Consider the following 24,384-nt stretch of genomic DNA (forward strand, 5'->3'; position numbering starts at 1 on the left):
GCCTACAGTTTCTGTTATAGGCCTCTGCCTTCCATCACCAAAAGCAGAGCATTACTTTGAATTTTCTTACAAAACTAAGTTCATGCTGGAGAGAACAGCCTCCTCTTCTGTGGGTGTAGCAAGCCTATCAAAAAAGTGTAAGTGACATTTATATCAATGTAGGTCTTTAACTCCTATTCTAGCTAGCAGAGAGAGTTTTGGCAATCAAGCTTCAATTTTCAAGTGTAGATATGCTTGGCTTCTTTCTGGTTTTAATTAAAAAAGGCAACTAGAGACTTCTTCCCAAAGAATAAACAGAATGCTAGGTCAGGCAACAGTCATTTATTTATTGACTTAAACAAGCAAAAGGTATCCTCAGACATAATGACTACCACTTGAGCAATACAAATCAATGCTAGTGAAGAACAGGGAACATCTTTTCTTTCACCCCTCCCATCCCAGAAGTAACAATAGAAACACCAGGACCCCTAGAGAAAAGAGAAGAGGAAAAATCATAAAAGGTACTTAGAATGAGCTGCAGAGTTGAAACATGGACACTAAAAAATCATTAGCTATTCTACCACATCACCACAATCACCTCAAAACCAACTTTCATTGTTCCACTTCCACCAGGTACCAAATATATAGCACTGTTTAACAGCGATTTCAATGTATTAACAACTGTCCTCAGCTGAAGCAGAACAGCAATTACTATTCATATTAAATTTGAGGCTACAGATAGAAAGAAAGGTTTCCATAGACTACAAATGCACATTAAAGAAAAGAGAGTGGGGAGAAACAAATCTACTTTTAAATTACTGTACATCTCCATCAATCAAGCAATTTGCTCTGTACTGATAGCTCAATGAAGACACAATACCCTGTCTGTCTACTCACCCTGTGACAGTGTAGCGTATCTGATGAATGTATCTATGAAGAATTTATCTGTAAGTCCCCTAAGTTGTACACCACTGAAAATCCCAGTTTGCTGCTCCTGTGTGGGTGGTTTTTAATCAGACATCAGCAAAAAAAAAGCAAAAACACCACATACAAGCCAACTGTTACTAAATCATTTAGTCTTCCTTGTAACAGTCAAAGATGTGAGTAAGGCATTACTCAGATTCAGAGAAAACATTAGGAGTCTTTAGTTTTGCAGGCAAGGAGACCTTTTATTTTAATCCATTAAAAGAACCCAAAATAGTCAGCAGGTGGCCACATCTATCCATGTTTCATTAAAATCACGTAAAACCTAAGTACAAAAGCACCACTGATTATTGCTCTAGAAAAACTGCATGAAAAATCCAAATACACACAGTAAAAACATCACCATATGCACAAGACGTAACTTCTTAAAGCAAGTGTATGGAATGCTGACCCAATTTTACACATACCTTGCAATATTAAGTTGATATTTATATTACTTGGCAACAATGGGAATTTCTAAAAGCACTGTTATGAGAAGGGAAATGTTCATATACAGTTTAATATGTCAACTATCATAGTCCTAAAAAAATTAGCATTTACAAAATACTTGATAAAAATATTTTTTAAAAGTTGTCCAAGAGGTACATAAAATCAACCCAAAATTTTCATGGTATTTCATTCATTCTTGTCACCTACAGATTCAGTTTTCTGAGCCTGTGGAGAAGAAAGAAAGAAATTAAATTACGATAGTGAAATGCTATTAGGTACCTAAATACCCAAGCTATTCTTAGTCCTTTGATTTCTTACTTGCAACAGCTCCAAACCTGTATCCATAGGACATCTATGCAACCGGAACAGGTACAGTCACACACTTTTCTCAACTCATCGGTCCCAGCTTGTCAAAAGCAATACAAGCCTTACCTGTCAGCTTCCATCGTTCACACTGAAAAGCACCACACTACCACCTGTTTCTATTCACTGCACACATGCTGAATGCTCTACCGCACCCTTAACTTTCACTGTTTCAATCTGCCCTTTTACTGACAGTGTGCTGGGTGGGGCACCTCTGGATGTTGAAACACTAACAGTTGAGCGAGATGCGAATCTGCAATAACATTATGGGCAATAAAAAGAAACATTATGAACATGCTAACAATGTCTGAAAGGCTGAATAATTAAAAAACACTGATTCAATCAGCAGGAGGTATGTGTGCAAAGTACCTCTTCAGCTTTATTTTCACCATTTTCAGATGGTGTAGTACCTTCCTTTGCAGCTTCTTGCTTTTCATCCTTCTTCCCTTTAGCACCTTTGCTGGCCTTTGTTCCAGGTTCCTTCTGACAGAAAATCAAAAACATGGCCATAGACATTGTATGAGTAGCCAGAACCCTGTATCTTTATCAAAACAACTTTCATGTGAACTAAACAGCAAGTCTTGGCAAGCTTTGTGTGCTAGACTGAAACGAAAAATCATCTAAAGCCTACCCGGAGACTGTAAACCCATATAAGTTACATAGAGATTCAACATTTCTAGAAAATGGTGGTCTTTGGTTTTTCTGATAATTTCTTCAGGGATACAAAACCACATTTAACTACTTTGGTAGAGCTGTCCTAAGAGGTATATACTGGATATGTGAATGAACAAATCCAATTACAGTATATTGAAAGCTTATTCAGTCAAGCACAAACACCATGCTGTTTGTGTAACTACAGCACTACACTTTCAAGTAACATAGAAAATTATATTTTAAAAACTAAGTTTTTTTGTTGGCTGTACTTGTGTTAATTTGATAATATCTGTAATGGCCATTCCAATGTCAATTAAAGAAACAGTCAACATGCTAGGGAGGCAAACTGATAAAAGTCCATCTGTAGCAACACAAAGCAAAGAATAGCTCCTTTTAATAAATTCTAATAGCCACAGTTTCACTTTAGAGATTTGCTCTAATTCCTATGTTGAAGTCTACTATTTTTTAAGTCCTTTCTCTATGTACTTATTTATGCTTGTGATCTAAAGGTTAGCAGAGACACAGGTTAAGTATTTAAAGTGCAATGGGATAAAAATTTAAATGGTATTGAATTTAAATTTACTATTTTACACTAACATTTAAAGTAGTTCTGATAAACACTGGATATCTTTCATGCAATTATTAGCTACAAATTCTCCATGAAAAATGGCAATAATAGCTGTGAACAGGGAAGGTTTGCCTTCCTTCATTTAGTGCCCTGATGACCATACAGGAGTGGGGCAGTGAGGAGAGAACACAAGTAATCCCAGTTCCAGGGATTACTGAATTACCCCTGAATTACACCTCAGCTTCAATGTTACACAGTAGTTCATAATTTGGAAGCTTGCAGGTGGTATGAGCACAGTTATAATTCTTCACCTATGAAAGAACAAACTAAGGAGTTGACTTAGTAAATTCATAACATGCAAGCTTTTAACAAAAATTATCTCGAATCTGTACCATCTTTCACTGCTTACTAGCAAGTTCAGAGTACACATCTGCTGTTCTCTGTTGAGAAGACCAAGATTAATATACTCCTTACAAATGTGATTCAGTTAGAATTTGGAATAAAAAGATCACTGTATTAAAAAGTTACTTACAATAATGTCATAAAGGATTACCCAAAATAAGCTTCAAATGTCTCTCATGCAATTTAGACTGGGTCCATGACACCAAGCTCATCCCACAGGTACATGAAGCCACAGAAGCTCCCACATTCCCTTCTTTATTTATACTCTTTTTAAGAGGGGAGCAGGATGGACTCAGCAAGACTACTGGTAATTTTATATGATAAATTACACAGTGTTTAAAGTCAGAGTTTTACTTTCACATGTGGACTTTGTATCCTGGCACTTGCCCAACTTAAATGACAATAAAAGGACTTGAAAAATGGAAGTGTGAGGAGTGCTAGACTTAAGTGTCCAGCATGGAGGCTTTTTTTTCTCATTAAAGCAATTGCTCTTATTCAACATTCCCTTTAGGCACAAATAAATCCACAATTTCTAAAGTACATGATTTATATGCAAAAATCCTGAAAAGGTATTTCAAATACTAATAAGATTTTAATTTGACTGTAACTGGCCCAGAAAACCCAAACCATTCAATTTAAATATATCTAATTTCACCTTTAATTATAATTGTGCATTCTCAGCAACAGCCAGGCTTCAAGAACAGATAAGAGTTTCTCAGTACAAAATGAAGTACTGCACCTCTAGACAAGGAAACAGAATGATACAGAGTAATCTCAAATGCTTTTGTAGAAATAGCTGGGTCTCAAGAGTTTACTCAACCAACTCTGTACTTTTCAGGAAAGGTGTAGTAAAGGTAAAAATTCTTCTTAAACTAGCAATTCACTACAAACTAACATGGTCTGCATATCAAACAGGCGAGACATTTTCTTTGGGCCAGTAATGAGGCCAGGAAGGGGTGGAACAGAAAGAAAAGAATGATCTAATTCGTGGGTTTTTTCCAGGGAGGGGGGGCAGGGAAGTCCATGCTTCAAAAAAATGCTGTGAATTGAACTGTTATAAAGAAGGAGTATACTTGCTCACTATTGGCTAAAACAATGGTAACTAAAAAGAAAGGGTATTTACCTTTGTTGTTTTCCTTGGTTTGGGTTCAGGTTTTGGTGGAGCAGGTTTCTATAAAACATTTTGAGTTGCACAACATGTTAGACACACTACCAAAAGCCAGCCTCCTCCACACCCTGCTTCCCCCACTCCACCCCACACCTTCCCTTATTTCCTGCTCAGTCATATGCATCTAGAAAAAGTCTGAAAAACATTACTGTACAAATGCCCCTCATCTCTGTACACATCTATTTGCATTAGTTCACTCATCTAGAAAGGAAAGTAATTTGGGGGTTGCTCTATGAGTAAAACACTGAGATTGGTGGTAACTATTTTAAAAACCCCATCAACTATATTCTAACAGAGAAGAGGAATTAAACCAAGTACTAGCAGTGGCACCAAATGAAGTCCTTGAAACACAGGTCCTTCTCCTTTCTAGAGAACTAGCTGCATTTCCACAACTAACATCAGCCTGCAAAATGAAACAAAGTCAATACTGCACCTAACAGGCAGTTTTGCACTGAAGTGGGGAAATGTATCTTTTGTCAGAACAACCTGAAAACCTGAAACCAAGAAAACAAAGATAACTTCATTGCTAGAGTTCTGAAATACCCCTTGGCAAGAATAAAAATTGAATCAAGCAAAATGTAAAAAAAAACCTTGTTTGGTCTGAGAAACCATATGTGCTTAGAAAAGAATACACCAGGAGGTACTATACATACTTACAGCTGACAGTCTTGCTGATCGTCTTGTGGGCTACAGGGGAAAACAAAAAAGGACATTTTTACAGGCTTACAGGAATAAGTATGCAAAGCAACATACTATCAGTCATTTCATAGGACAGCATAAAATACGCATATACCAAAATACGTGTCTATTGCCAAACACAATTCACATCTTCCTCACCTCGGACTCTTTAAATTTTAAAGGGACAGAATGATGTGAAAGTTAGAAATAAAAGTTTTTCAGGAATTATACCACCTAAACTGATGACTTCTTGGGACTACCTAAAATAGAGGTAAAACAAAATTAAGGGAGTAAAAAGTGGTTACATTTACTGAAGGTCTTCAGGTACATTTTGGGCAGACAAAGTTCCCCCAGGGGCTACACCCAAAATGGATGACAGGTCAGGGGTTTTCATACTTTTACAAGTTTGGTCAATTTGCATATTGGGGGTTAATCTTACAGCTTCAGCTAATGAAGCAATTTACTCCAAATTTGCTCCTCCCCTGCTCAGTTTTGTTTACATTTCTCAGGGCCTGAGACAGTAAGGTGTCCTTGGTTCCCAGGCCTTAGAGATGAATTGTTTTGTCTGACCAAAAAGGGAAAGTAGTAGCTAATACCCTATATGGAGTTTAGAGTTATGCATTAAAGAATTGCAGGATTACAAATATATCAAAAATATAAAAGCTAAGATCCTAAGGCATCAAAATCTCCACACAGTTAAATACCTGACACACATCTCCCTTTTGCAACTACCTCTGAGTCCCTTCCTGCTCTATGAAAGGTTCACAAATCCAGTAAGCTTGACTACCTGTGCAAAGGACTGAACCTTTTTCATACACACTTAGAATGATGTTTTTAGAATCTAGCAGATGTTACTTGTAACAGTGGGCACAAATACCATCTGATTAACAGCTGAATAAAGTTAACATCCTTCTCTAGAGGATATCAGTGCGCTAAAATATCAAAACATGAAACTAAGTCCTTCCACTTCCTCAGTTCTCCACACACTTGCTCTGAGGGTCCAGGTGCACAAAGACAGCTGCAGGATGAGAGAAAGAGATTATTTCTTCTATTTAAACACAAATCTCAAAAGGAAAGACTGGAGCCAGATATTCTGCCTCTCTCCAGCTTTCTTCATCACTTCAACATACTTTCCCTATTAAATTTTATTTCATCCTGCTCTTTGTCATAAATTTATTACTGTAATCTCAAACATACTTGTTAGTTTGTTCACAATATTTTTGCATTAACTAAAATGGACTCACTAGACTCACAACATGGTTAATAAAATTAACTAAAGTCTGGTCTATGTCATAAAACTAGAATTACATCTGTGGCCAAAATAAAGGGAGAATTAAATGGTAACAAATATCCAGTATAACTCAGCTTAAAAAGAGAATCAAAAATACTTCTAATTACATGTTAAGCATTTAAGTTGAGCTGAAAAAGCATGGCTTGGCACATCCTGCAACAGGAAAAAGCTCTTGTTAATATCTGAAGAATGCTGTAATTTGTGTTCATTGGAACCATTCAAGAATTCTTAGTGGAAAGCAGTAGTGAATAGTTCAAATCTGCATCTAGCAAAAAAATACCTAAAGATATTTGCAGATACAAAATATTTATGCACCATTAACAGTAAAAAGGTAAACCTCTCTTTGCTTGGAAATTGAGTATATCAACTGCTTAAGCAGCAGCCTAGCATTATTTTACAACAGGATAAACAAAGCATTTCAGTTGGCCAGGTAATCAAAGCACCTCTAACTCAAGGTATCATCTTTTACAAATCTGCTTTCTTAACCAATTATTTCTATCCCTTTAACGTTCAGGAACTGAAATGTTTTGCATGCATCTACATTTTATGTTAATTTAGGTAAGTTATAATTCTCTCTCCTACTTCCGGTTCCATGACTTGTTTGCCATAAGTAAGTCAGCATAAACTGTAAGTTCTTCAAAAATGTTTGACAGCTAAGTAATTTTAATTTTCACATGGACTTTGTATGTATTTCTGTGTTATCTGATTATAAGGAGGGAACTAGAGCCAAGTCAGCAAAGGTCACATTTTTATGTGCTTTGGGAACCTTTGTCCCCTCCAAACAGCTGTACTAACCCAGAAATTAGCAGCTCACCCAAGAGTCTGCTTGACACTGACCCACTAGCAAACATCTACGGAAAGTCTATGAAAAGAAGCAGACAGAACAACTCCGTGCACTCTCCTACTGCACCAGCTTCTGGCAATCTGAAGCTGCCAACTTTCCAACCTGGATATCATATACACACCACGTGTTTAAATAGTCCCCAAGGGTTATTTTCAAGACAAATCTGTTTAATAAAACAGTAATCATTTACACTTTCAGTTTCCATAACATCCTACGTCAGTGAGTTCGATAATGGGATTATTCACCATGAGGAAAATAAAAAGCAAAACCTTTCCCTTCTGCTGTCTCTTCTTTTAACTTCTTGCCTCTTACTTTCATTAGACTCCTCTTGTTTACAGCTTTCATGTAGAGTAACTCCCAACTACCTTTGTTTTAATAATTATTTTATCACAACTCCATCATATAAAAGATGACGAATCCTAGAAAAACTACATTGTTTGGGTTGTTTACTTTTTTTTTTAAAGCTGCTCTACATTCTCTATTTGTCCCACTGTACTTGGTATCCTTTTAATTCTATCATGGCCTCTATCAGGTGAGCTTCATTCCATATCTGAGAGCACAACAAATTAATCTTGTGATACACTGATGCTTACTCTGTCCTCTAACATTTTTCTTCTATGTTCTAGTTACTTTCTGTTTAGAACTACTGACATTTTCCAGTAACTATTCACTGTGATTTAACAATCTTTCCCCTGATTAACACCCTGACTGATGACCACCATTAGTTCTTCCCCTGCATATTAATTTGCATTTCTCCTCATTGAATTTCTTTTGATATTTTATCATTTGGTATTTATCAGAGACATAACAGCCTTCTCAGCCTCTCTCACTTCTGAGTGCCTTTGCAATTTTTGTAAACTTCAGCTAACTTTGTAATTTCTTCAGTACCATTTCTCCTAGAGATCATTAATAAATATATTCAGTAGCAAAAGCTCCTAAAAATCCAGTACTCCACGGATAATCTCCTCCTTTATGAAAATTAACTTTGATTCTTCCATTCTCTTCTCTTAAGTCTATAAGTTAGAAATTCTTAAACAGATCTTCAATACTAGTTAATTTTTTTAAGAATCTGCTTGGGGAACCTTATGAAAAAGTACTCTTTACATGCAAGTAAACTGTAGCGCATGCCAACTTGCTATTTTCTTGATCAAATATGCTCCAAGACTAACAAAGAGATCAATTATATACTCCTCCATTCTTCTCAAGGTCCTGGTTTAAATTTGTCTGCCACAGAAGAAGGCAACCTAAGAAAACAAATTCTCATAATTCTCTATCTGTTTTTTAAATTCACATTAAGGGCTGTGAAAAACAAACTAGCAAACTTTATTGTAGATACCAAAATATTACCAGCTGTCTTCTTGCCTTCTCTAACAGAGGGTACCACGTCCTTTAAACAAATCCATTCAAAGAAAACACACAAATGTGTCAGCTGCTCCAGTTTAGAGTCTGGTATCTTAATTCAAGACACCCTCCCATCAGTCATTTAAGCTAAGAATAGTTTTGAAGTAGACTGGCTGAGGTGTGTACATTAACCCTCTTCTGTCAACCCACGAGAGACAGAGCAACAGCTCCAGGCAGTAACATACTGCACTATCACCACAAGATCCACCAGAGTTTGTCCATGAAAGCCCTAAAACTTTCTCAAATTTATTTGGTGTATTAATAAGTTGTATAAATCCTCTACAAGAAGACGAAATCAAGCCAGATACGGTACAAATTTTGCTGTCTTTATTCTCACTGAAAACAGCTCACCAGAAGTGCCAAAGAAATGCATAATCTTCTGATATAGATGACTGCAAACCTCCAATTAAGTAATTACATGCCAAAACAAATTAAATATATATACTTGCCTCTTGTTTAGTTACTTTTGCTGCATCCTTGCCTTCAGCACCCTCTGGAGACTGAAAGAAAATATCAAATCAATGTTTTTATTATGGACTTAAAAGCATTCAGACAACAGAAAAACAAAGATTATGGAGAAGGCTAACTGCTCTTTCATTTGCAACAGCTTAAAGCAGCCTGACAAATCTGCATTAGTATGCATTAGTAGCATTGTACTCAAACCAGTCTCTTTACCAAAACCAAGCAAGAACCCGATGACTGAGCACCAGGTACATACATATCACATCACACACCACTCCTCAGAGTCCCTCTAGCCAATTAATTAAAGCATCCACAGGCTCCAGTGGAAGCTCCATCTAATCAGCTGTTGGTAGCCCAACAGTAGGAACTGGAAATCCGAGGTTTTGCACCATGACAGCTTTTCAAATCACCAAGAAATTTAACACTTTTTCCCAGACACGAACCTGACCTATTATGAAGTGCAGCGAGACAAACAAAAAAAACCACAGCATTACTGGAATGAATGATTTCTTTACTTCCTTTACTCCTCTTTCCTCTCAGCCTTACTCAGATGGAGGTTTTAAAAGTATCCTTGCACCACATTGCACCTCCTCCATCAGAAGAGCGTAAATCAGTAAAATATCCAGGCACTGACAGGAAAGCTTGGGATAAACATGTATCTTCTCAAGAACAAAGTATCAACTTGAACTTTGTAAAACTAACCCTGCCTAGGTACTAGAAAAAGATTTGTTTAGTTAAAGAAGGCAGGGCAGGTGAAATAAGGCTTCTCTTCTGTTTACAACTCAAGATGTGTTACACTTCACATTTTGCAAACATTTGTAGGAGCAGCAATTCCCGGATGAAGAGCGAGCAGCAACAGTTAGAGAAGAACTACAAGAGTGGCATATTTCAAAAAGACATTTTACAGGCAGCAGAGAAGGCAACTTGGTTGTTGTTTTGTTTTACAATCCGTAAGGAAGCAGGCTAGTTATCTTTACCCTTTTCTTTCCATTTCAATCTTAATTCAAACTTCCTCACAGATTTTGACACAAAATGTCTGGGAGTTAGAGAGCTATGGTTTGGAGCAGAGAAAATGACCGGCTAGTTTGCAGCAGTTGACCAGTGCCTTCTCCTGGCACTGGGCTCTAACATACTTCCAGAAAGACATCCCCCCACCAGGGAATAAAACGTGGCTTTGTTACTGTGCACTCTCCCGACAGAAAGGAAGCATGCCAGCTTTAAAAGCAGCTGCTTTAAAAAAAAAAGCCGAGGACTGATCGTGTAAGTAGCTTGAAAACAGCAGGAAGTTAAGCAGCATCACACAGCATAGAGCAACTCAGAATAGCAACAGGCAGGCATCCAAAATGGAGCCTGACTGCTCCCTATGCAACTGCAGCCTCACCAGTCACCTGCAGGATCATTTCAGGTTTGCATTTCTAAGTCTTTCAATTTAGTTACCAAGGAGTTACTACAGCTTGATGTTGTGATGCTGGGAGCATCAGAATTCAGAAAGAAAACAAAACCAAGCTATTCCATTATTCCTGTCAGCAACAAAGTCCTGTGTCCTACAGCTTTCCTCTTTGACTCACAATACAGGATATGCTCTGGATATAGCTTTTCTGTTGCCTGTGAGTTCTCTTTCTCCCATATGAATGTTCTCAATTCTAACAAACTTGTGCTATACCGTTTCCCTGAGAGGGAACGCAAAGAGCATCCTTTGGGTCCTGGGCAGGACCTATTTTTACAGAAGTTCTCTGAGATTTTATAATATTTTCCTTGCAGTGGTCAAGAGACTTTAGATTAACAGGGGTAGAGACAGAAAGATGGCATGATCCATTTCCTTTGAAAGCCAAGCTAAAATACTCATCATAAGCTAAACAAAGTTGACTGACACTCTACAATCAGGCTGTTTTATCCCGCTTCACTTTTGGGAATCACAGAGCTCTGAGAGAGGGCTAAATTATCCCAAGATGGCACTGCCACATGCCAACAGCCTTGTAGGAATTGCACAAGAGCTAACTCCCCACCTGAATACTGCACAGTTAACACACAGTAATTTACCACATTCTCTTTAGCACTTGTGAAAGAGAAGTCTCCCACATTTCTGATAGACATGGCAGTCTGATTTTAGATGCCAATACTACTACTAGACAACAGATTAAAAAAACTGCCTATGAGGCTAACCACAGGGGGAAGAAAATCATATTAAAATACTCTTAACGCAACCACAACCTCTGTATACTAACTACTGTGATATATTCCACAACATACTTCAATTAAGTTAGATAATTAATTAGTCCAGCATTCCCTCTCAAGTTAGAAAACCCAACAGCAATTTTGAAGGCCACATAACTTTTCTCCATGGAGGGACAAGGACAATAACAATAATTTCAGAGGTGTAAATAAGCAGCAAGGGTTTCTGACATGCTCTCATTTCCATTTCTGACCTGTTCCCTGCTCTCTGCAATCAGTGCAAGTCCAGGTGTTTGGTGGCTGGGCTCACCCTCCCAGCCTTGGCTTCCCAGTGTGCTGGCAGAGCTGCATGGGAGGCCATGTCATGAGTAGGCAATTGATCCAGCTGAAAAATAGCCTGCTGCTTAAACAAATGCATACATATTACAATATATAGACAAATTATAAATATATAGCCTTCCCTGCTCCAGCAAAATCATTTTACTGCACAGCTGCACAAACAATTCAGTCAGTACAACAGACAAGAATGCAGTGGCATGGGGCAGCTGCAGGCAGCCTGGAATGCCATCTACTCTGTCTATCTAGTGCAGATGATGGACACACCTATATATATATATATATATATATCAGATATGGCTACAATGTATTTGTTAAAAGAGGAACAGAAAATTATTTTCCCCTCTGTGAGTTCTGATGGGTCCCATCTGATGTGGTTCTTCATACCAGTTTTTGCAATATTTTCTCCTCTCCCTGAGGAAAAGGGAGATTTATACACAAACAGATTTGTGCCAAGCATAGTTCCCAAAGAACTTGGCATGCCACAAGCAGAGACTGTCTGCACTACTATCTGGAGTCACAGGACTTATATGCAGATACCACCAAAACCTTAAAGCCTTTGCCCTTAACTCTTCCACAGGAAGCCTTCCCCCATTTTTTGTCCTAGTGACAAACTACTGAAGAACCTCTGGTTTCAAAGCAACAAAATGGACTAAGTAACCCCTCCCCTTGGCACATTTTTCCTTATGACCTAATGCAATGGCTTGCCATATTTCAGATGACACCCTGGCCACATTAAAATGCACCCTGAATACTGTGCTGTACATCGGAAGCCAGTCAGGAGCAGGGATACCCACACTGCAAGTTCTGTGCTGCAAAATCAGAGACTAATACAAGCACTGAATCACTTGACAAGGGCAGCACTCCAGCCTCAGTAATTCTTCAGCTATACTCCATCATATGCCTGTATTTAATTTATAAAGTAGTCCCTATTGGCCTGCTGTTTGTGATACTGTATGGATGCCTGCAAGAGACAAAACATTTTAAAAAGAAAATAAGGACACACACAACAGTGATTTTTTTTTTTTCCTCACAGAGGTACACACAAGGAATGAAGATGACTGGCTATCTTGAAATATGTTTTTGACATTTGAACTACTAGCAAGTTTTATAGGTTGAGATGACCACACATTGTGTCACATCTCAATTACCACTAAATATTGGCAATAAGATTGCAACTTAAGCTGTAGCTAAGCTTTGCAAGATCTGTCACAGCTGCATAACTTTCAAACCATAAGACTGTCTATCAGTAACTGGCTTTTTTTTTTTCCACTAGCTTTTACCCCAGCTATTTTTAAAAGCAACCTAGAAAATTATATTGAGTGGACTGGAAAAAACAAAGGAATATTAATAGATGTTAGAGAATGTTAAAAAAACCTTGAAGAAATATTAACATTGAGCTAATTTGTATACACAGCTCTTTCACCAGCTGTGAAGTATACATAAGAACCAGTATTTCCACACACCAAAGCAATACTGCAGTATCTGCACTGCCAACATCATTACAGAACTGTTAGGTTGAAACAGAAAACTAGACAACTGTTTTAAATAAACATTTAATAGAAAATACAGGTCAATTTCCTGTTTTTACTGTTCTTAAGGCTGCTTGGTAGAGATGCACCACAAAAGAAACATAAAGTTTCATTTTTTTAAACCAAAACGTAGCAGTATATAATGAGTATATAATGAGAGTACAGTAACCCAAAGCAGTGAAGTCACTGATGGCTTTTGAGAGATCCAAAGATACACATTTGAACTTGCAATGTCTCTCTTCTGGATAAATATTTTGTTTGCACTATTATGAACAGATTTACTATAAAGAAGTACATTAAAAAGTCTGAAAAATGAGAATAGAAGTACATGAGAAGTTAATAGTCAGTAGAAGGTCAGTATAAAATTAAATAGATGGTTCATTCTCTGAAGGATTTTATTACAAGCCGAAACTCAACACCTTGGCTCTGATGGCAGAGAAATTAGTCCTTTCATACCCACATGAAAACAAAAAAGCCAAAAAAAAAGCAGATGCAAATTTCATTCTAACTACCACATTAAGAAGTTAGAAATGAGAAAGGGAGAAAGCCTTAACTACCCTAGCATATGAGCCTTCTGAATAGCATTTCCTCCCCTCTTTGCAAGCTGTTTGGTTCAGCCACATCTTCATACACTGCCTGCAAGGGGATTTGCCCGTAGATCTCCTGGCTCACTCTTGCAGCTGCAATTTCCATGATGTAATGCTTTTGGTCATTCCTCCTTTTTCACCAACCAAAATAAGGTAAAAGCATGCACAAAAAAAAGCACGTTGCAAGAGGAGCAGATGTATCAAGTCCAAAGTCTTTTTCAGGGTGTATTTCACTCTTTCCCTAAAATCTTTCTACCCCTCATTTCCTTTTGAGTAGAGCTATGCATTAGACTAAATTTAATGCCATGAATGGTTTCCCCACACATATTATATCTTCTAATTATTTATCCTACGAGCAGCTCTGAATTTTGAGCTAGTTCATAAATGTAATTAAAATGCTATTATTTCTTGGTTTAGATTAATGAAGACTACATGTTGACTAATTTAACACCAACCAACTCCTGCAATACCCTTCTAACTATTGTTTCCTCATTTAGCTCCTCCAGCATCTTATCATTAACCTTTGTTTACAACTAGTTCTTTGATCTGTTTTCAGTGGATAAAACAGTGCTCATTGCCAAGCCAATGTAAATTAGCTTTGCAAGTAAAATTAATTCCCTCTAATAAATGACTTTAAAAAATCAGGTATTCTTCCTACTACACAGCTTCATTTCTTTTTTCTACCAAGAGTCTGATCCTGGATGAGGAAAAAACTATGCACACTGCTACTCAAAAAAAAAAAAATTCTGCCAGAACCACATGGGAAGTACAGCATAAAACTGTTTAGTGGCAGGCTGGATTTTTTAAATACTTATCCAAAATTATCTCTGTCTTGGTCTCTTCCAGGAAATGAGGTTGGGTTTTTTTGTATATACATGTAAATAAGTCCTTCACAAAAAAAAAACCCTAAACAAACAAAATCAATTACATAAAACCCCATGCTGCTTAAGTATTTATTCTTTAAGTATGCAATATTTTAATATTTTTGTTAATAATTATTATAATATTTTAAAATGTCATTTTTAGAATTTAAATCCCTCCATCTTACATCTATTAAGAGCAGAATACCTAATTTTCTAATTCTTTGGGGGAGAATGTCAAGATCATAAAGCTCTGAAAAGATGAATGGTACTTAAAGGTTTAAATTTAAAGACAAGCATTAATATCTCTTGTATTAATATGCTAATCACATGCTGGGAAAAAAACAGGGAAAACCCTTCCTGATCAAGGTTTCCACTCTTGTTTAAAGATTCAAGCCAAGCAGAGTGACTTGTTGACATGTGATGCATTTTCAAAGAATATACGAGGAAATAAGAATACAAAAGGCCTGGCCATAAATAAAATCAGTAGGTGCAGAAAATGCATTTTATTAAATTCCTTAATTTTTAAGACAGATTTATGTAAGCTCTATGCTCTTCCAGACAAGATAGAAAATCAAATTAGAACTGGGGTATTTCCAGATAACCAAAACCAGACAGAATAAGTGCTTTTTCCAGAAGAGGAAATGCCTTCATTGTAGATTGAGATTTTGCTATTCCCACTGAAAAGAGGGTTAAACATTGACAAATATAATTAAAAATGCATTTATATTTGATAGGACATTTTAAAAAATATCACAACAGGTTTGGCTTTATTTTTCCTTCCAAGTTTATCTTCCCTGAAGTCAGTTTTTGAACATGACATCTACCTACAGCAAAGTGAAAAAGTAAGAGCAGTTTTTAGAGGCTCAGACTGAAAAAAAAAAAAAAAAAAAAAAAATTGTAATTTAAAATTAGACAGTTCCCTTTTCATACAGTGAAGTAATCAGCTGCATTCTGAAAAATACAGATCAGCCAGGGGAGCAGAGAGCACCGAGCATTTGAAATTGTTCAGCTTCCCCTGAACACCAGATGTGAAAATTCAGCGAGGTAGTGAGTAAATTCTCGTCTCTGTATTTGCTTAACCATTTTACTGCCACCATAAAATAAAAAGGCTGATTCAAAAAATATAATGGATGGAATCCAGTCCCTAATATTACTTCTCTAACTTTCTAAGCTGATGACAGTTCTGCAAGTAAGATGAAGCTGCTGAACTCATTCAAGTCCACATATAGAGGCAATTTTTAAAACCTTCAAGATTATGTTCCAAAATCTGTATTTAAATAGAACTGATCAGATTTGCAAAGTAAAACTAGAACATAGTACTTCTTGTAAAAAAAAAAAAAATTATCTAAAAATAGAAATTACATTTAGATAACTACTTTCAATAACAACTGATTCCCTAAAATATCCACCTCTGACAAACAAAAATCCTGTGAAGGACAGAAAAGAGGTGTTTAATTCCTCTTCTGCCTGAGAACATTACAGTGACAAAACCCACAATAAGCTAGGAAAAGGACCTTTTTTATTGTTGTTTCAACTAAATGGTACTACAGAACATCAAAGCTCTGAGATTCTGATAGCAGGTACCAAAACCACAACTGGTACAAAGCCTTAGATACACCCATCTCTCACATCCCTGTAATAACTACAGCTGTGGTGAAAAGCAGTATTGCTCTACTACAACAGCCAGAATGAAGAGCTTCACAGGCAACCAAAATGCAGTTTCAAGAGAAGAATAAATTGTCTCCAAGTGGGCACACTTGGTGGGATAAGGAAGAAATGATGCAGCAGAGGTAAAGGATGATTTCCTTCTACAAACAGACTACTGACACATCTCAACTCTGCTTGAGGGGAGCAAAACTCTGCAGAGGTAACAATGTCCTCAGATCTTCGTTTTCAATAATGGAAGCTACTACTAACTCAGGTAACATTAGGTCAATGGAGAAAGCTATGTGAGATGAGCAAACATACCAACAGTCCCTACGAACCTGGCAGTGATGGGAACACACACAATTCTTTTCTGCAGAATAGATCCCAATGCTCTTAGGGAACACAGCATTTTTTATTTGCAGCTTTCACCATTACCAAGAACATCCACTCTTTACTATGGGAAGACAGGAGCTGTACCTTCAAAAACTGGTAACTTCCAAAGACACCAAGGGGGTAAAAACCCACAAAATAAAACCCAAGCCTGATGCCTCTGCCTCTGGTGCTGCAAGGATACAATTCGAGCACTGAGTTTTTCTGATTATTCTAATGAATTAAAGAATACTTCTCTAGAAACTCTCAGTTAGGGACCATCAAATCAAAGATGAATGCCTGGCTGCTCCTAAGAAGCATTCTGCCCTTTCCCACCTAATCATTCCTGTCAATTCCAGCTGAACTCTTTGTGTCAAACTAGATCAGCAGTCAGGTCTGCCGAAGAACTGCCTCAAACAAATATGATATCCCACAGCTCAAATCAGAACATAAGGGCAGAAATGGGAATTTCTGATTCCAGACTGTACATGCAAGCTCAAATTATCTGTTGAACTGCTGTCCAAACTGTGAAGTCCCACACTGCCAATTCTGCTGACAATAAAATTGGTATAAGACCTTACTTACCACACATTCATCATGCCACTGTGCAGCATCTCTAACTTGGATCACTAAAATGACCCAGAATTAAAAAAAAATTCAAATCATGTTCAAACCTGCTCAGCAGACAAGGTTTAAGAGTCATGGCCTGAAAGATAATTCCAGCATATTGAAGCACCTTTTTGGCTACTGGACCATGGGATAAATCACAGTGCTAGCTTAGTGCAGGTAAAGAACAGGAAATAGATGGTGGCCACGATGATCATACCAAGTGCTAACTTCCAAGAAAAATCTCTAGATCTGGTTTATTTACACTCTAGGCAAAAGACAATGTTACAATCCTTTCAAGCAAAATTCAACTTCATACAACTTCTCTAAAGGACTGATACACCTTGAAACACACTATTCCTATACACAGCCACTGCTTGGGTATGAAACAGCAGCGAAAGTAAATTTTTCCAAGTAGCACAGAAGATAAGCAACCTTAAACTAAATAATACATAGGTATATTCTACTTACATATATAACTACACTCCATTCACACACATGGCTTTATCTTTAAACAATATAACTTTTTTATCTTACTTAACAATACTGATACTCTAGCACAAAACAGAACATTGCCCATATCTAAATGTTGAAAGATTACATGCACCTAGTCAATTCTGAAGTTAGAGTTGATGACTTACAAAGATTGTACTACTATGCTTTAATGTACCCAAGAAGCATGAAGAATAATTTTAATTGGCAATTCAGTGAAAACTGAATTGGAATTTTTAGGTTGCCCATTCTTAAAGTCCAATTGTATTTTACTGTAGTCTAAGAAAAAAATTTATATCCATTGCCATCAATTGCTAATAAATAAGTCAGATCTTTACAGACTGTTATGAAATTATCAGAAATGTTTAGATCATTAAATCCTTGGTCAATGACCTTTTAATCGCCTTAACTCAATGACAACAACAATAATCATAAGAGCTAAAATTATATAATTAGCTCTAAGTTAAAGAGTCTCTAACATAAAACATCAACAAATATTTGCTGCATGTATTTAATAGCCCTGAAAACTTCATTTACTGCAACGTGGCATAGCAACATTCCTCAAGTATGCTTTTTCTTCACTGCCACTGAACACTGCTACATTGCTTTATATCCAAGCATTTCATGTGCAGATAAAAGTTTTTGATCTTCTCTGCTTAATTTTTCTATGAAGGATATAGGTCCTTTGAACCAGTCTGGTCAACTGGCTTTGCTGGCCTTCTTGGAGTAGGCCAACTAGGCAGTTTTCAATTGCTGCTAAACACCTCAAGGTTTAAAATTCTGCAATAGCTACAAATCCAGTACAATTTCTAAAACTCTTAGTGGCAAAACATCCTTCTCCCTTCTACTAGAAGGCTCCTGGAATCCTTTAAGATGCTCTGGCACATCTGTTCTGTTTGTCTTGCTTGAATTTAAAGTGCATGTCTACATAGCAATCATTTTACCTGTTCCTACAGGGCATGCTGAAGGTGGAAGTCCACCTGAGGACTCTGCTGAGACTTAGACAGAAATTCGTCAAAGTCTGGAATATGTCAGATGCAAAGAAGGGCATCTGCTGCTTCTGCTCTGTCTGTTTGCCAGTAGTTACTGAATGGTCTAGGAGTAACCTACCAGAAAATGAGAAAAGAGAAACCACCTTTTTCAGAGCTCTGACTTTTGCTTTTAATTCTCATGGACTGGGAGAAAGAAGAAAGCAGTCAGCATGAAGGCAGAGTGAGTCCAAGTAAAAATCTGGAGAAAGAAGTGGACAGAGTAGGAGTGGGGAAGCAGCCAAGGCATCTGGATCTGGTACTGACTCCCATTTCCTTTCTATTCTGTAATCACCTACAGACTGTGAAATGAAATACAGAACCTTCCCCATTTCTATGTCTCACTGCTAACAGAGAGTCCCTTGTCTTTTAGGATAAACTAAAGAGTTCCTTTGCTGCAGAAAAAGAGCTTCCAAGCCCAGTGTTGAAACAATTTATTGGGAAGATGCGGGTCCCTAAAACATCACTGGAGCTGCTTTCTTGCCAAATAGCTTCAAAATGAAGAGAACCTTTGGAAAAAAAAACCAAAACAAAAAAAATCCCACTATGTTACATACAGTGTATCACATTGATGCAGACTGAACCACAGCTGAAGTATCAGGACACAGATGTGAATGTGAAACGGAGCTGAACAGAACTCGAGTATACTTCATACTGCTGCACCATGAATACAAACTCACCTGCTACTACACTTTGCACAAACCTAGACCTCATTCCACAGACCAAAGAGCAACAGCAAGACCATTCAGAGACACAGCAAAAAAAGAGCTGTCACCTTCAGGACCTCAGCTTCATTAGTTAATTGTCTGATCACTTACAAGTTCCTACAACAATTTTAGAGAACTGGTTACTATTGCAAGTTCCTCAGTTTCTATGTACCCCGCATAAAACAAGAAGACAAATTCGGCAAAGTAACAACAAATGTGCCACTCAAAAGTGCAGGAGGTGCTTATTAACGGGACTAAAATATCAGTACAGACATATTAACCTAAGAATTCAAGGCAAAGGGACCATTCCAACAACTAAGCAATTTACTTCTGTGCCTTAATTCCCCTATTGGTGGATGAATATGGTAGACATTCTATTTGAATATTCATAACACTTCAGAAATAAAAACTTAAACACACATAGGAATTTCACAAAGAGAACTCATTTTAAGTCCAGACAAAAAAAGCATAAGGAACATTTAGCAGCTCTAGGTTAGTACCTGTAAAAACATGTATTTAATCCCAAAGTTTAGAAAATACATTGATTAGATACCTGATTTGCAAAACAATCAATAAGGGTCTCACAAAAAAATCGTGTGATCATGCAGCTAAATGCACTATGATAGGACAACGTGGTCCCTTCAGACTTCTGCTAAAGAAGCAGCAATACAAGCAAAATACTCAGCTGGTTTGCTTTTCAGCAGTAAATATAACCAAGTATCTTTGACTTTAAAGAAACTGAATTTGCATAGCAGAGCAGGAACCTCTCCCAGATGGTCTCTAGCATATCCTTACAGCATCAACTGTACTGCAGAAACAACATTCCTGACTACAAGGAGCAGCAAATAACCAACTGAAATGGCTAACTTGACCACGATATTTTTTTTACTTGCTCTGAAACAGTAACAATACTCAAAGATTGCAATGTGTATAAATGATAAAAAAGGGATGGCTTAAGTTGCACTTAGTCCTCACCTCTGATTCAACTCCAAGTGTTTCCAAAACAAGTGAGATGCAGGTGGTATTGCACAGATTCATATATTCAGATTAAAGAACAAGCCGGGTCATTTTGGAGCGCAATCCCAACTAAATGACTGGCTCCTCATCTAATACTGGACAAGTCACCACTTGACCTATTAGTGTCCCTCAGACATGATATACATTCACTAGGCAAGTGGCATGCATCTTGATGCACGCTTATGCACTTCTATGTAAGCACACCACGATTCTCCTTGTCATCAGGTACAGAATGGTTCTTCATCCTTTTATGGATAACACTGAGATATTTCTATTGAGGCTGTTTCAAGGTCAAGGAGTTTGTCAGTACGACCCAAGAGCTAATTCCACAAACACAAGTGAAAAGCAAAACACCTCAACCCATTTTAAGGCATTATTTCTATCAATACCACAACAAGCATTCTGGTTTATCCCACACCGGCATGCCACTCTTCTTGAGAAAGGCCATGTTCACACCACAACATGTTATTACAACACATGAAGGGTACAGAAATCTGACAGGAGCAGTCCAGAGTTCAACCCTTTATTGCTTTAGCAGAGTATTTAACACCAGCTCAAGACAGAGTTAGTTCTTCCTTTTCCCTGTGACCCTCAAGCAATGAGTAACGATATCCCGATACCCTACACCACAGCCCTCGAGAGAAAGGGAGGCAGCTTACACTTTTTTGTTCATAATATTCATAATGAACATAGGGCCAGGGACTTAGCAAGTTTACACAGAGATGAGAAACATCAGAGATGAAAAGAAAAGCAAACAAAAAAGAACCAGCCAGCTTAGGTAACTACAGATACACAAAAATAGATACAGGTGGATTTAAGCCCTTTCTGCAATATTAGTTATTTCACTACCCTTGTAATAGTGAAAATTTCTCATTTTGACTTTTGATGTTTATTTGCTTACAAAATTTGCCCTGTTAGAAGCCTTTTTACAAGTTAGAAATTTTAAGAGAAGAATTGACTATTAGTTGCATGTGATGGTTTTGTCTCCATGTTGAAACTGGCTGGTGTAATTATTCAGTTACTACATCACCAACTTCTCACCTTGAGAATGTTATTCTGGAATAAAACCCATTATTGTAAAATACGACAATTACATTTTTCTTAAAAAGTAAAGCCATTAATCATACACTTTTCCTGGAACCACTGCTTCCCAAAACCCACATTTTGTATATTATCTTTAAATGTAAATCTTTACCTATACAATGCTCACCAAAATAAAATTGACTATGCTGTTAGAATTCATCTCCATTGCTCTCATCGCATACACAATGCTTTGATTACTTTTAAAAAATAATCTTCTAGAAATGAGACATGTTCTTACAGACTTACTACTGAAAGGTAGTTTCCCTCAATAAACATTTCACAACAGATCACAAAAACCTACAGCATTATCTTCTTTAATTCTACCCGCACTTAGAAAGGACAGTCTGAAACATCTGTAGCATAAGAATGCAGAAGAGCAAAGTAAACAGGATAGGAAGTTCACAAGGTTTCAAAAGTTGGGGGGGTCCTATGGATACAAGAGGATTTTCAAGTTTCTCCTGGTGACAAGCAAGAGTACTAAAAGCACAAAAGCACGTGAGGGTACAATGACAGAAGAGCAAGAGGAAAAAAAGCCCATCATTCACTGACTTGAAACCCAGTTATTCCGATCAACCCCACAGTTTTCAGAGCCGGAATCAGGCCCCTATCTACGCATTAAATAATTCAGTAGCACACTTGACAATTTGACATTTTGATACCTCCCATAAGGAATAAGCAAAGGACAAGTAAACACTGAGTTACCTGGAAGGCATCATCTGCCTGTAACTTTATTAAAACAGATTTCAGCCCCAGCCCAGAAATGGTGTATTAGGAGGTCACAGGTGACATTTGGGAGAAACACAAATTGCCTTGCCTTGCTTGACCTAGTTAAAATTAAAGGACTGCAGCTATGATTTTTTTGTCATTGCACGTATTAGTGTCAAGTCTCTCGTTACACTCTGTTAGCGCCTCGGAAGGCGGGCAGCAAGTTCTCGAGGAGGATCCCCGGCGGCAGGGCCTCGCTCCGTCCCTCGGCCGCCCACCGCCGGGGCCCTGAAGGGCGGGAGGGGGCCGGCTGCCGCCGTCCGGGCTCAGCCCGCCTCCTGCCATCCTGCCAGCGCCGGAGCGCTCCCGGCGGCCGCGCCGCCACGGCTCCGCTGCCAGCGGGCACAGAACCCCCCACAGCACCGAGCCCGGCCGCTCGAGGGCCGCCCAAGTTTGTGTCTCTGCGGGAAGGCGGTCTCACGGCCGCTCCCTCCCGAGGAGGCGGCTGCCCGGAGAGCCGGGCTCGGCCCCGGGCGGCGGTGGCCCCTCAGCCCCATACGGCTCCACGGGCGGCGGGGCCCCTCAGCCCCTCACGGCTCCCTCGGGAGGCGCCGCCCCCCGCCCCCGGGGGCCCTGCCGGAGTTGGTACATACGGGTCTGCCGCGGGAGGCGAGGAGAAGGGTGTAGTTTGTTTTTAACATGGCTTGCCTCTCCCCTCCTCCCTTTTACCTCGGAGCCATCGCTCCGGCGCGGAGGGAAGCGGCGGGATCCGGCCGCCCCGGGCGGGGGCTGCTCCTCCCCGCCGCGGCGCCGGAGTTTGCGAGCAGGAAACTCCTCCCGCGGGGGCCAGCGGCGAAGCCGCAGCTGCTGCAGGGCTTCTCCCCGGCGGCGGAGGGGGAGGAGAAGATGGGGGCTGGAGTTGTGATAGCGACTTCACCCCCCGGGGAGCGGCACCGCGAAAGTAAACAGGCGGCGGGGAGCGGCGGGGCGGGGTGCAGGGGGCTTGCAACAGGCAGCAAAATGCCCGGGCTCGGGAGCCATCCGCGAACCCCAGCACGGAGCGGCGGCGGGAGAGCAAAGGACACCCCCGGGCCCGGATGCGCACTTCACCCGCCGGCCGCCGCCCGGCCCCCCCCGACCCCACCCGGGGAGGGGAGGCAGGACCCGCCGCACACCCGGGGCGCCTCACCTTTCTCTTCGGCATAATGTCCCTGCTCCGGGCCGCCAAAGTGAAGCGACCGAAAGAAGCTCCGGCAGAAGCGCGGGATCCGCCCGGCGGTGGCGGCGGCAGCGGCGGCGACACCGGCGTGGCTGGTGCCCGCAGCTGTGCCCGCGCCCGGTGCCCGCCGCGCCGCCCCGCCGCCCCCGGCGCCCCGGCAGCCCCCGCCGCCAGCGCCCGCCTCGCCGACGGGGCGGGCGGAGCGGGGCGGCCGCGCCTCCCCATTGGCTCCGCCGGCGGCGCCGCGCCCCCGCCCCGGCCGCAGCGGCTAATCGCGGGCCCGGGATTCTCCATCAGCCGTCGGGAAGCCGAGCCAGGCGGAGGTCTGGGCGCGTCGGGCAAGTTGCGTGCGGTGAGCGGCGAACGGCGGGCAGCATCCGCTCGCAAATCTCTGCAGTGCTCCTTGTGCAGGTGCATTATTTCAGGCAGTTTAAATTTACCTTCGTTTTCTGCTCTCGCTAGGTTCTGGTTTCTCCTCCTCGACTGAAATCAGCCGCAGTCTTTCTCCATCGCTACTGTCCTGCCTTTTTCAACGCGGGCATTTGTCGTGCTGTGTAAATCCGTTCATCCTCCAGAAGCAAGCATGCTGTTGTATCAGGTCTCGTCATTACATTGTCCTGATAAATCACTAGCACAACAGACAAACCACTGCCGCTGAGAGAAACGCTCCATTACAAGGTGGGGTCATCAATTCTTCATTTGAAGTTCAAATGCCACTTACGATTTTTTTTTTCTGTTAGTTTTAATGAGAAAAATAAAAGTTATTGACTTGTTAACATCTTGAAACTAAGTGATCCC

At 39.6% G+C, this 24,384-nt stretch overlaps 1 protein-coding gene across 1 annotated transcript; it reads right to left on the reverse strand.

Annotated features, from left to right (window-relative positions):
* Positions 1 to 1,122: 1,122 nt before the first annotated feature.
* HMGN3 (high mobility group nucleosomal binding domain 3) lies at positions 1,123 to 23,921 on the reverse strand. The gene is made up of 6 exons (XM_056486918.1): positions 23,557 to 23,921; positions 9,211 to 9,261; positions 5,205 to 5,234; positions 4,503 to 4,550; positions 2,125 to 2,238; positions 1,123 to 1,617 (listed from the first exon to the last, which is right to left on the reverse strand). Exons 1-6 carry the CDS (start codon positions 23,878 to 23,880, stop codon positions 1,579 to 1,581), a joined length of 606 nt encoding a protein of 201 aa, XP_056342893.1. The 5' UTR covers positions 23,881 to 23,921; the 3' UTR covers positions 1,123 to 1,578.
* Between the last annotated feature and the right edge of the window lie 463 nt (positions 23,922 to 24,384).

The sequence above is a fragment of the Oenanthe melanoleuca genome, chromosome 3, assembly GCF_029582105.1.
Source record: "Oenanthe melanoleuca isolate GR-GAL-2019-014 chromosome 3, OMel1.0, whole genome shotgun sequence".
NCBI classification, from domain to species: domain Eukaryota; kingdom Metazoa; phylum Chordata; class Aves; order Passeriformes; family Muscicapidae; genus Oenanthe; species Oenanthe melanoleuca.

What these genes read in the sequence shown, in the direction of transcription:
- HMGN3 (XM_056486918.1), bottom strand. Translation starts at nt 23,880, where the DNA reads ATGGAGAATCCCGGGCCCGCGATTAGCCGCTGCGGCCGGGGCGGGGGC. An exon ending in ACATTATGCCGAAGAGAAAG is followed by an intron (nt 9,262 to 23,556) that starts GTGAGGCGCCCC and finishes ATTTTCTTTCAG; the next exon opens with TCTCCAGAGGGTGCTGAAGG. An exon ending in AACCAAGGAAAACAACAAAG is followed by an intron (nt 2,239 to 4,502) that starts GTAAATACCCTT and finishes ATTTTCTGTCAG; the next exon opens with AAGGAACCTGGAACAAAGGC.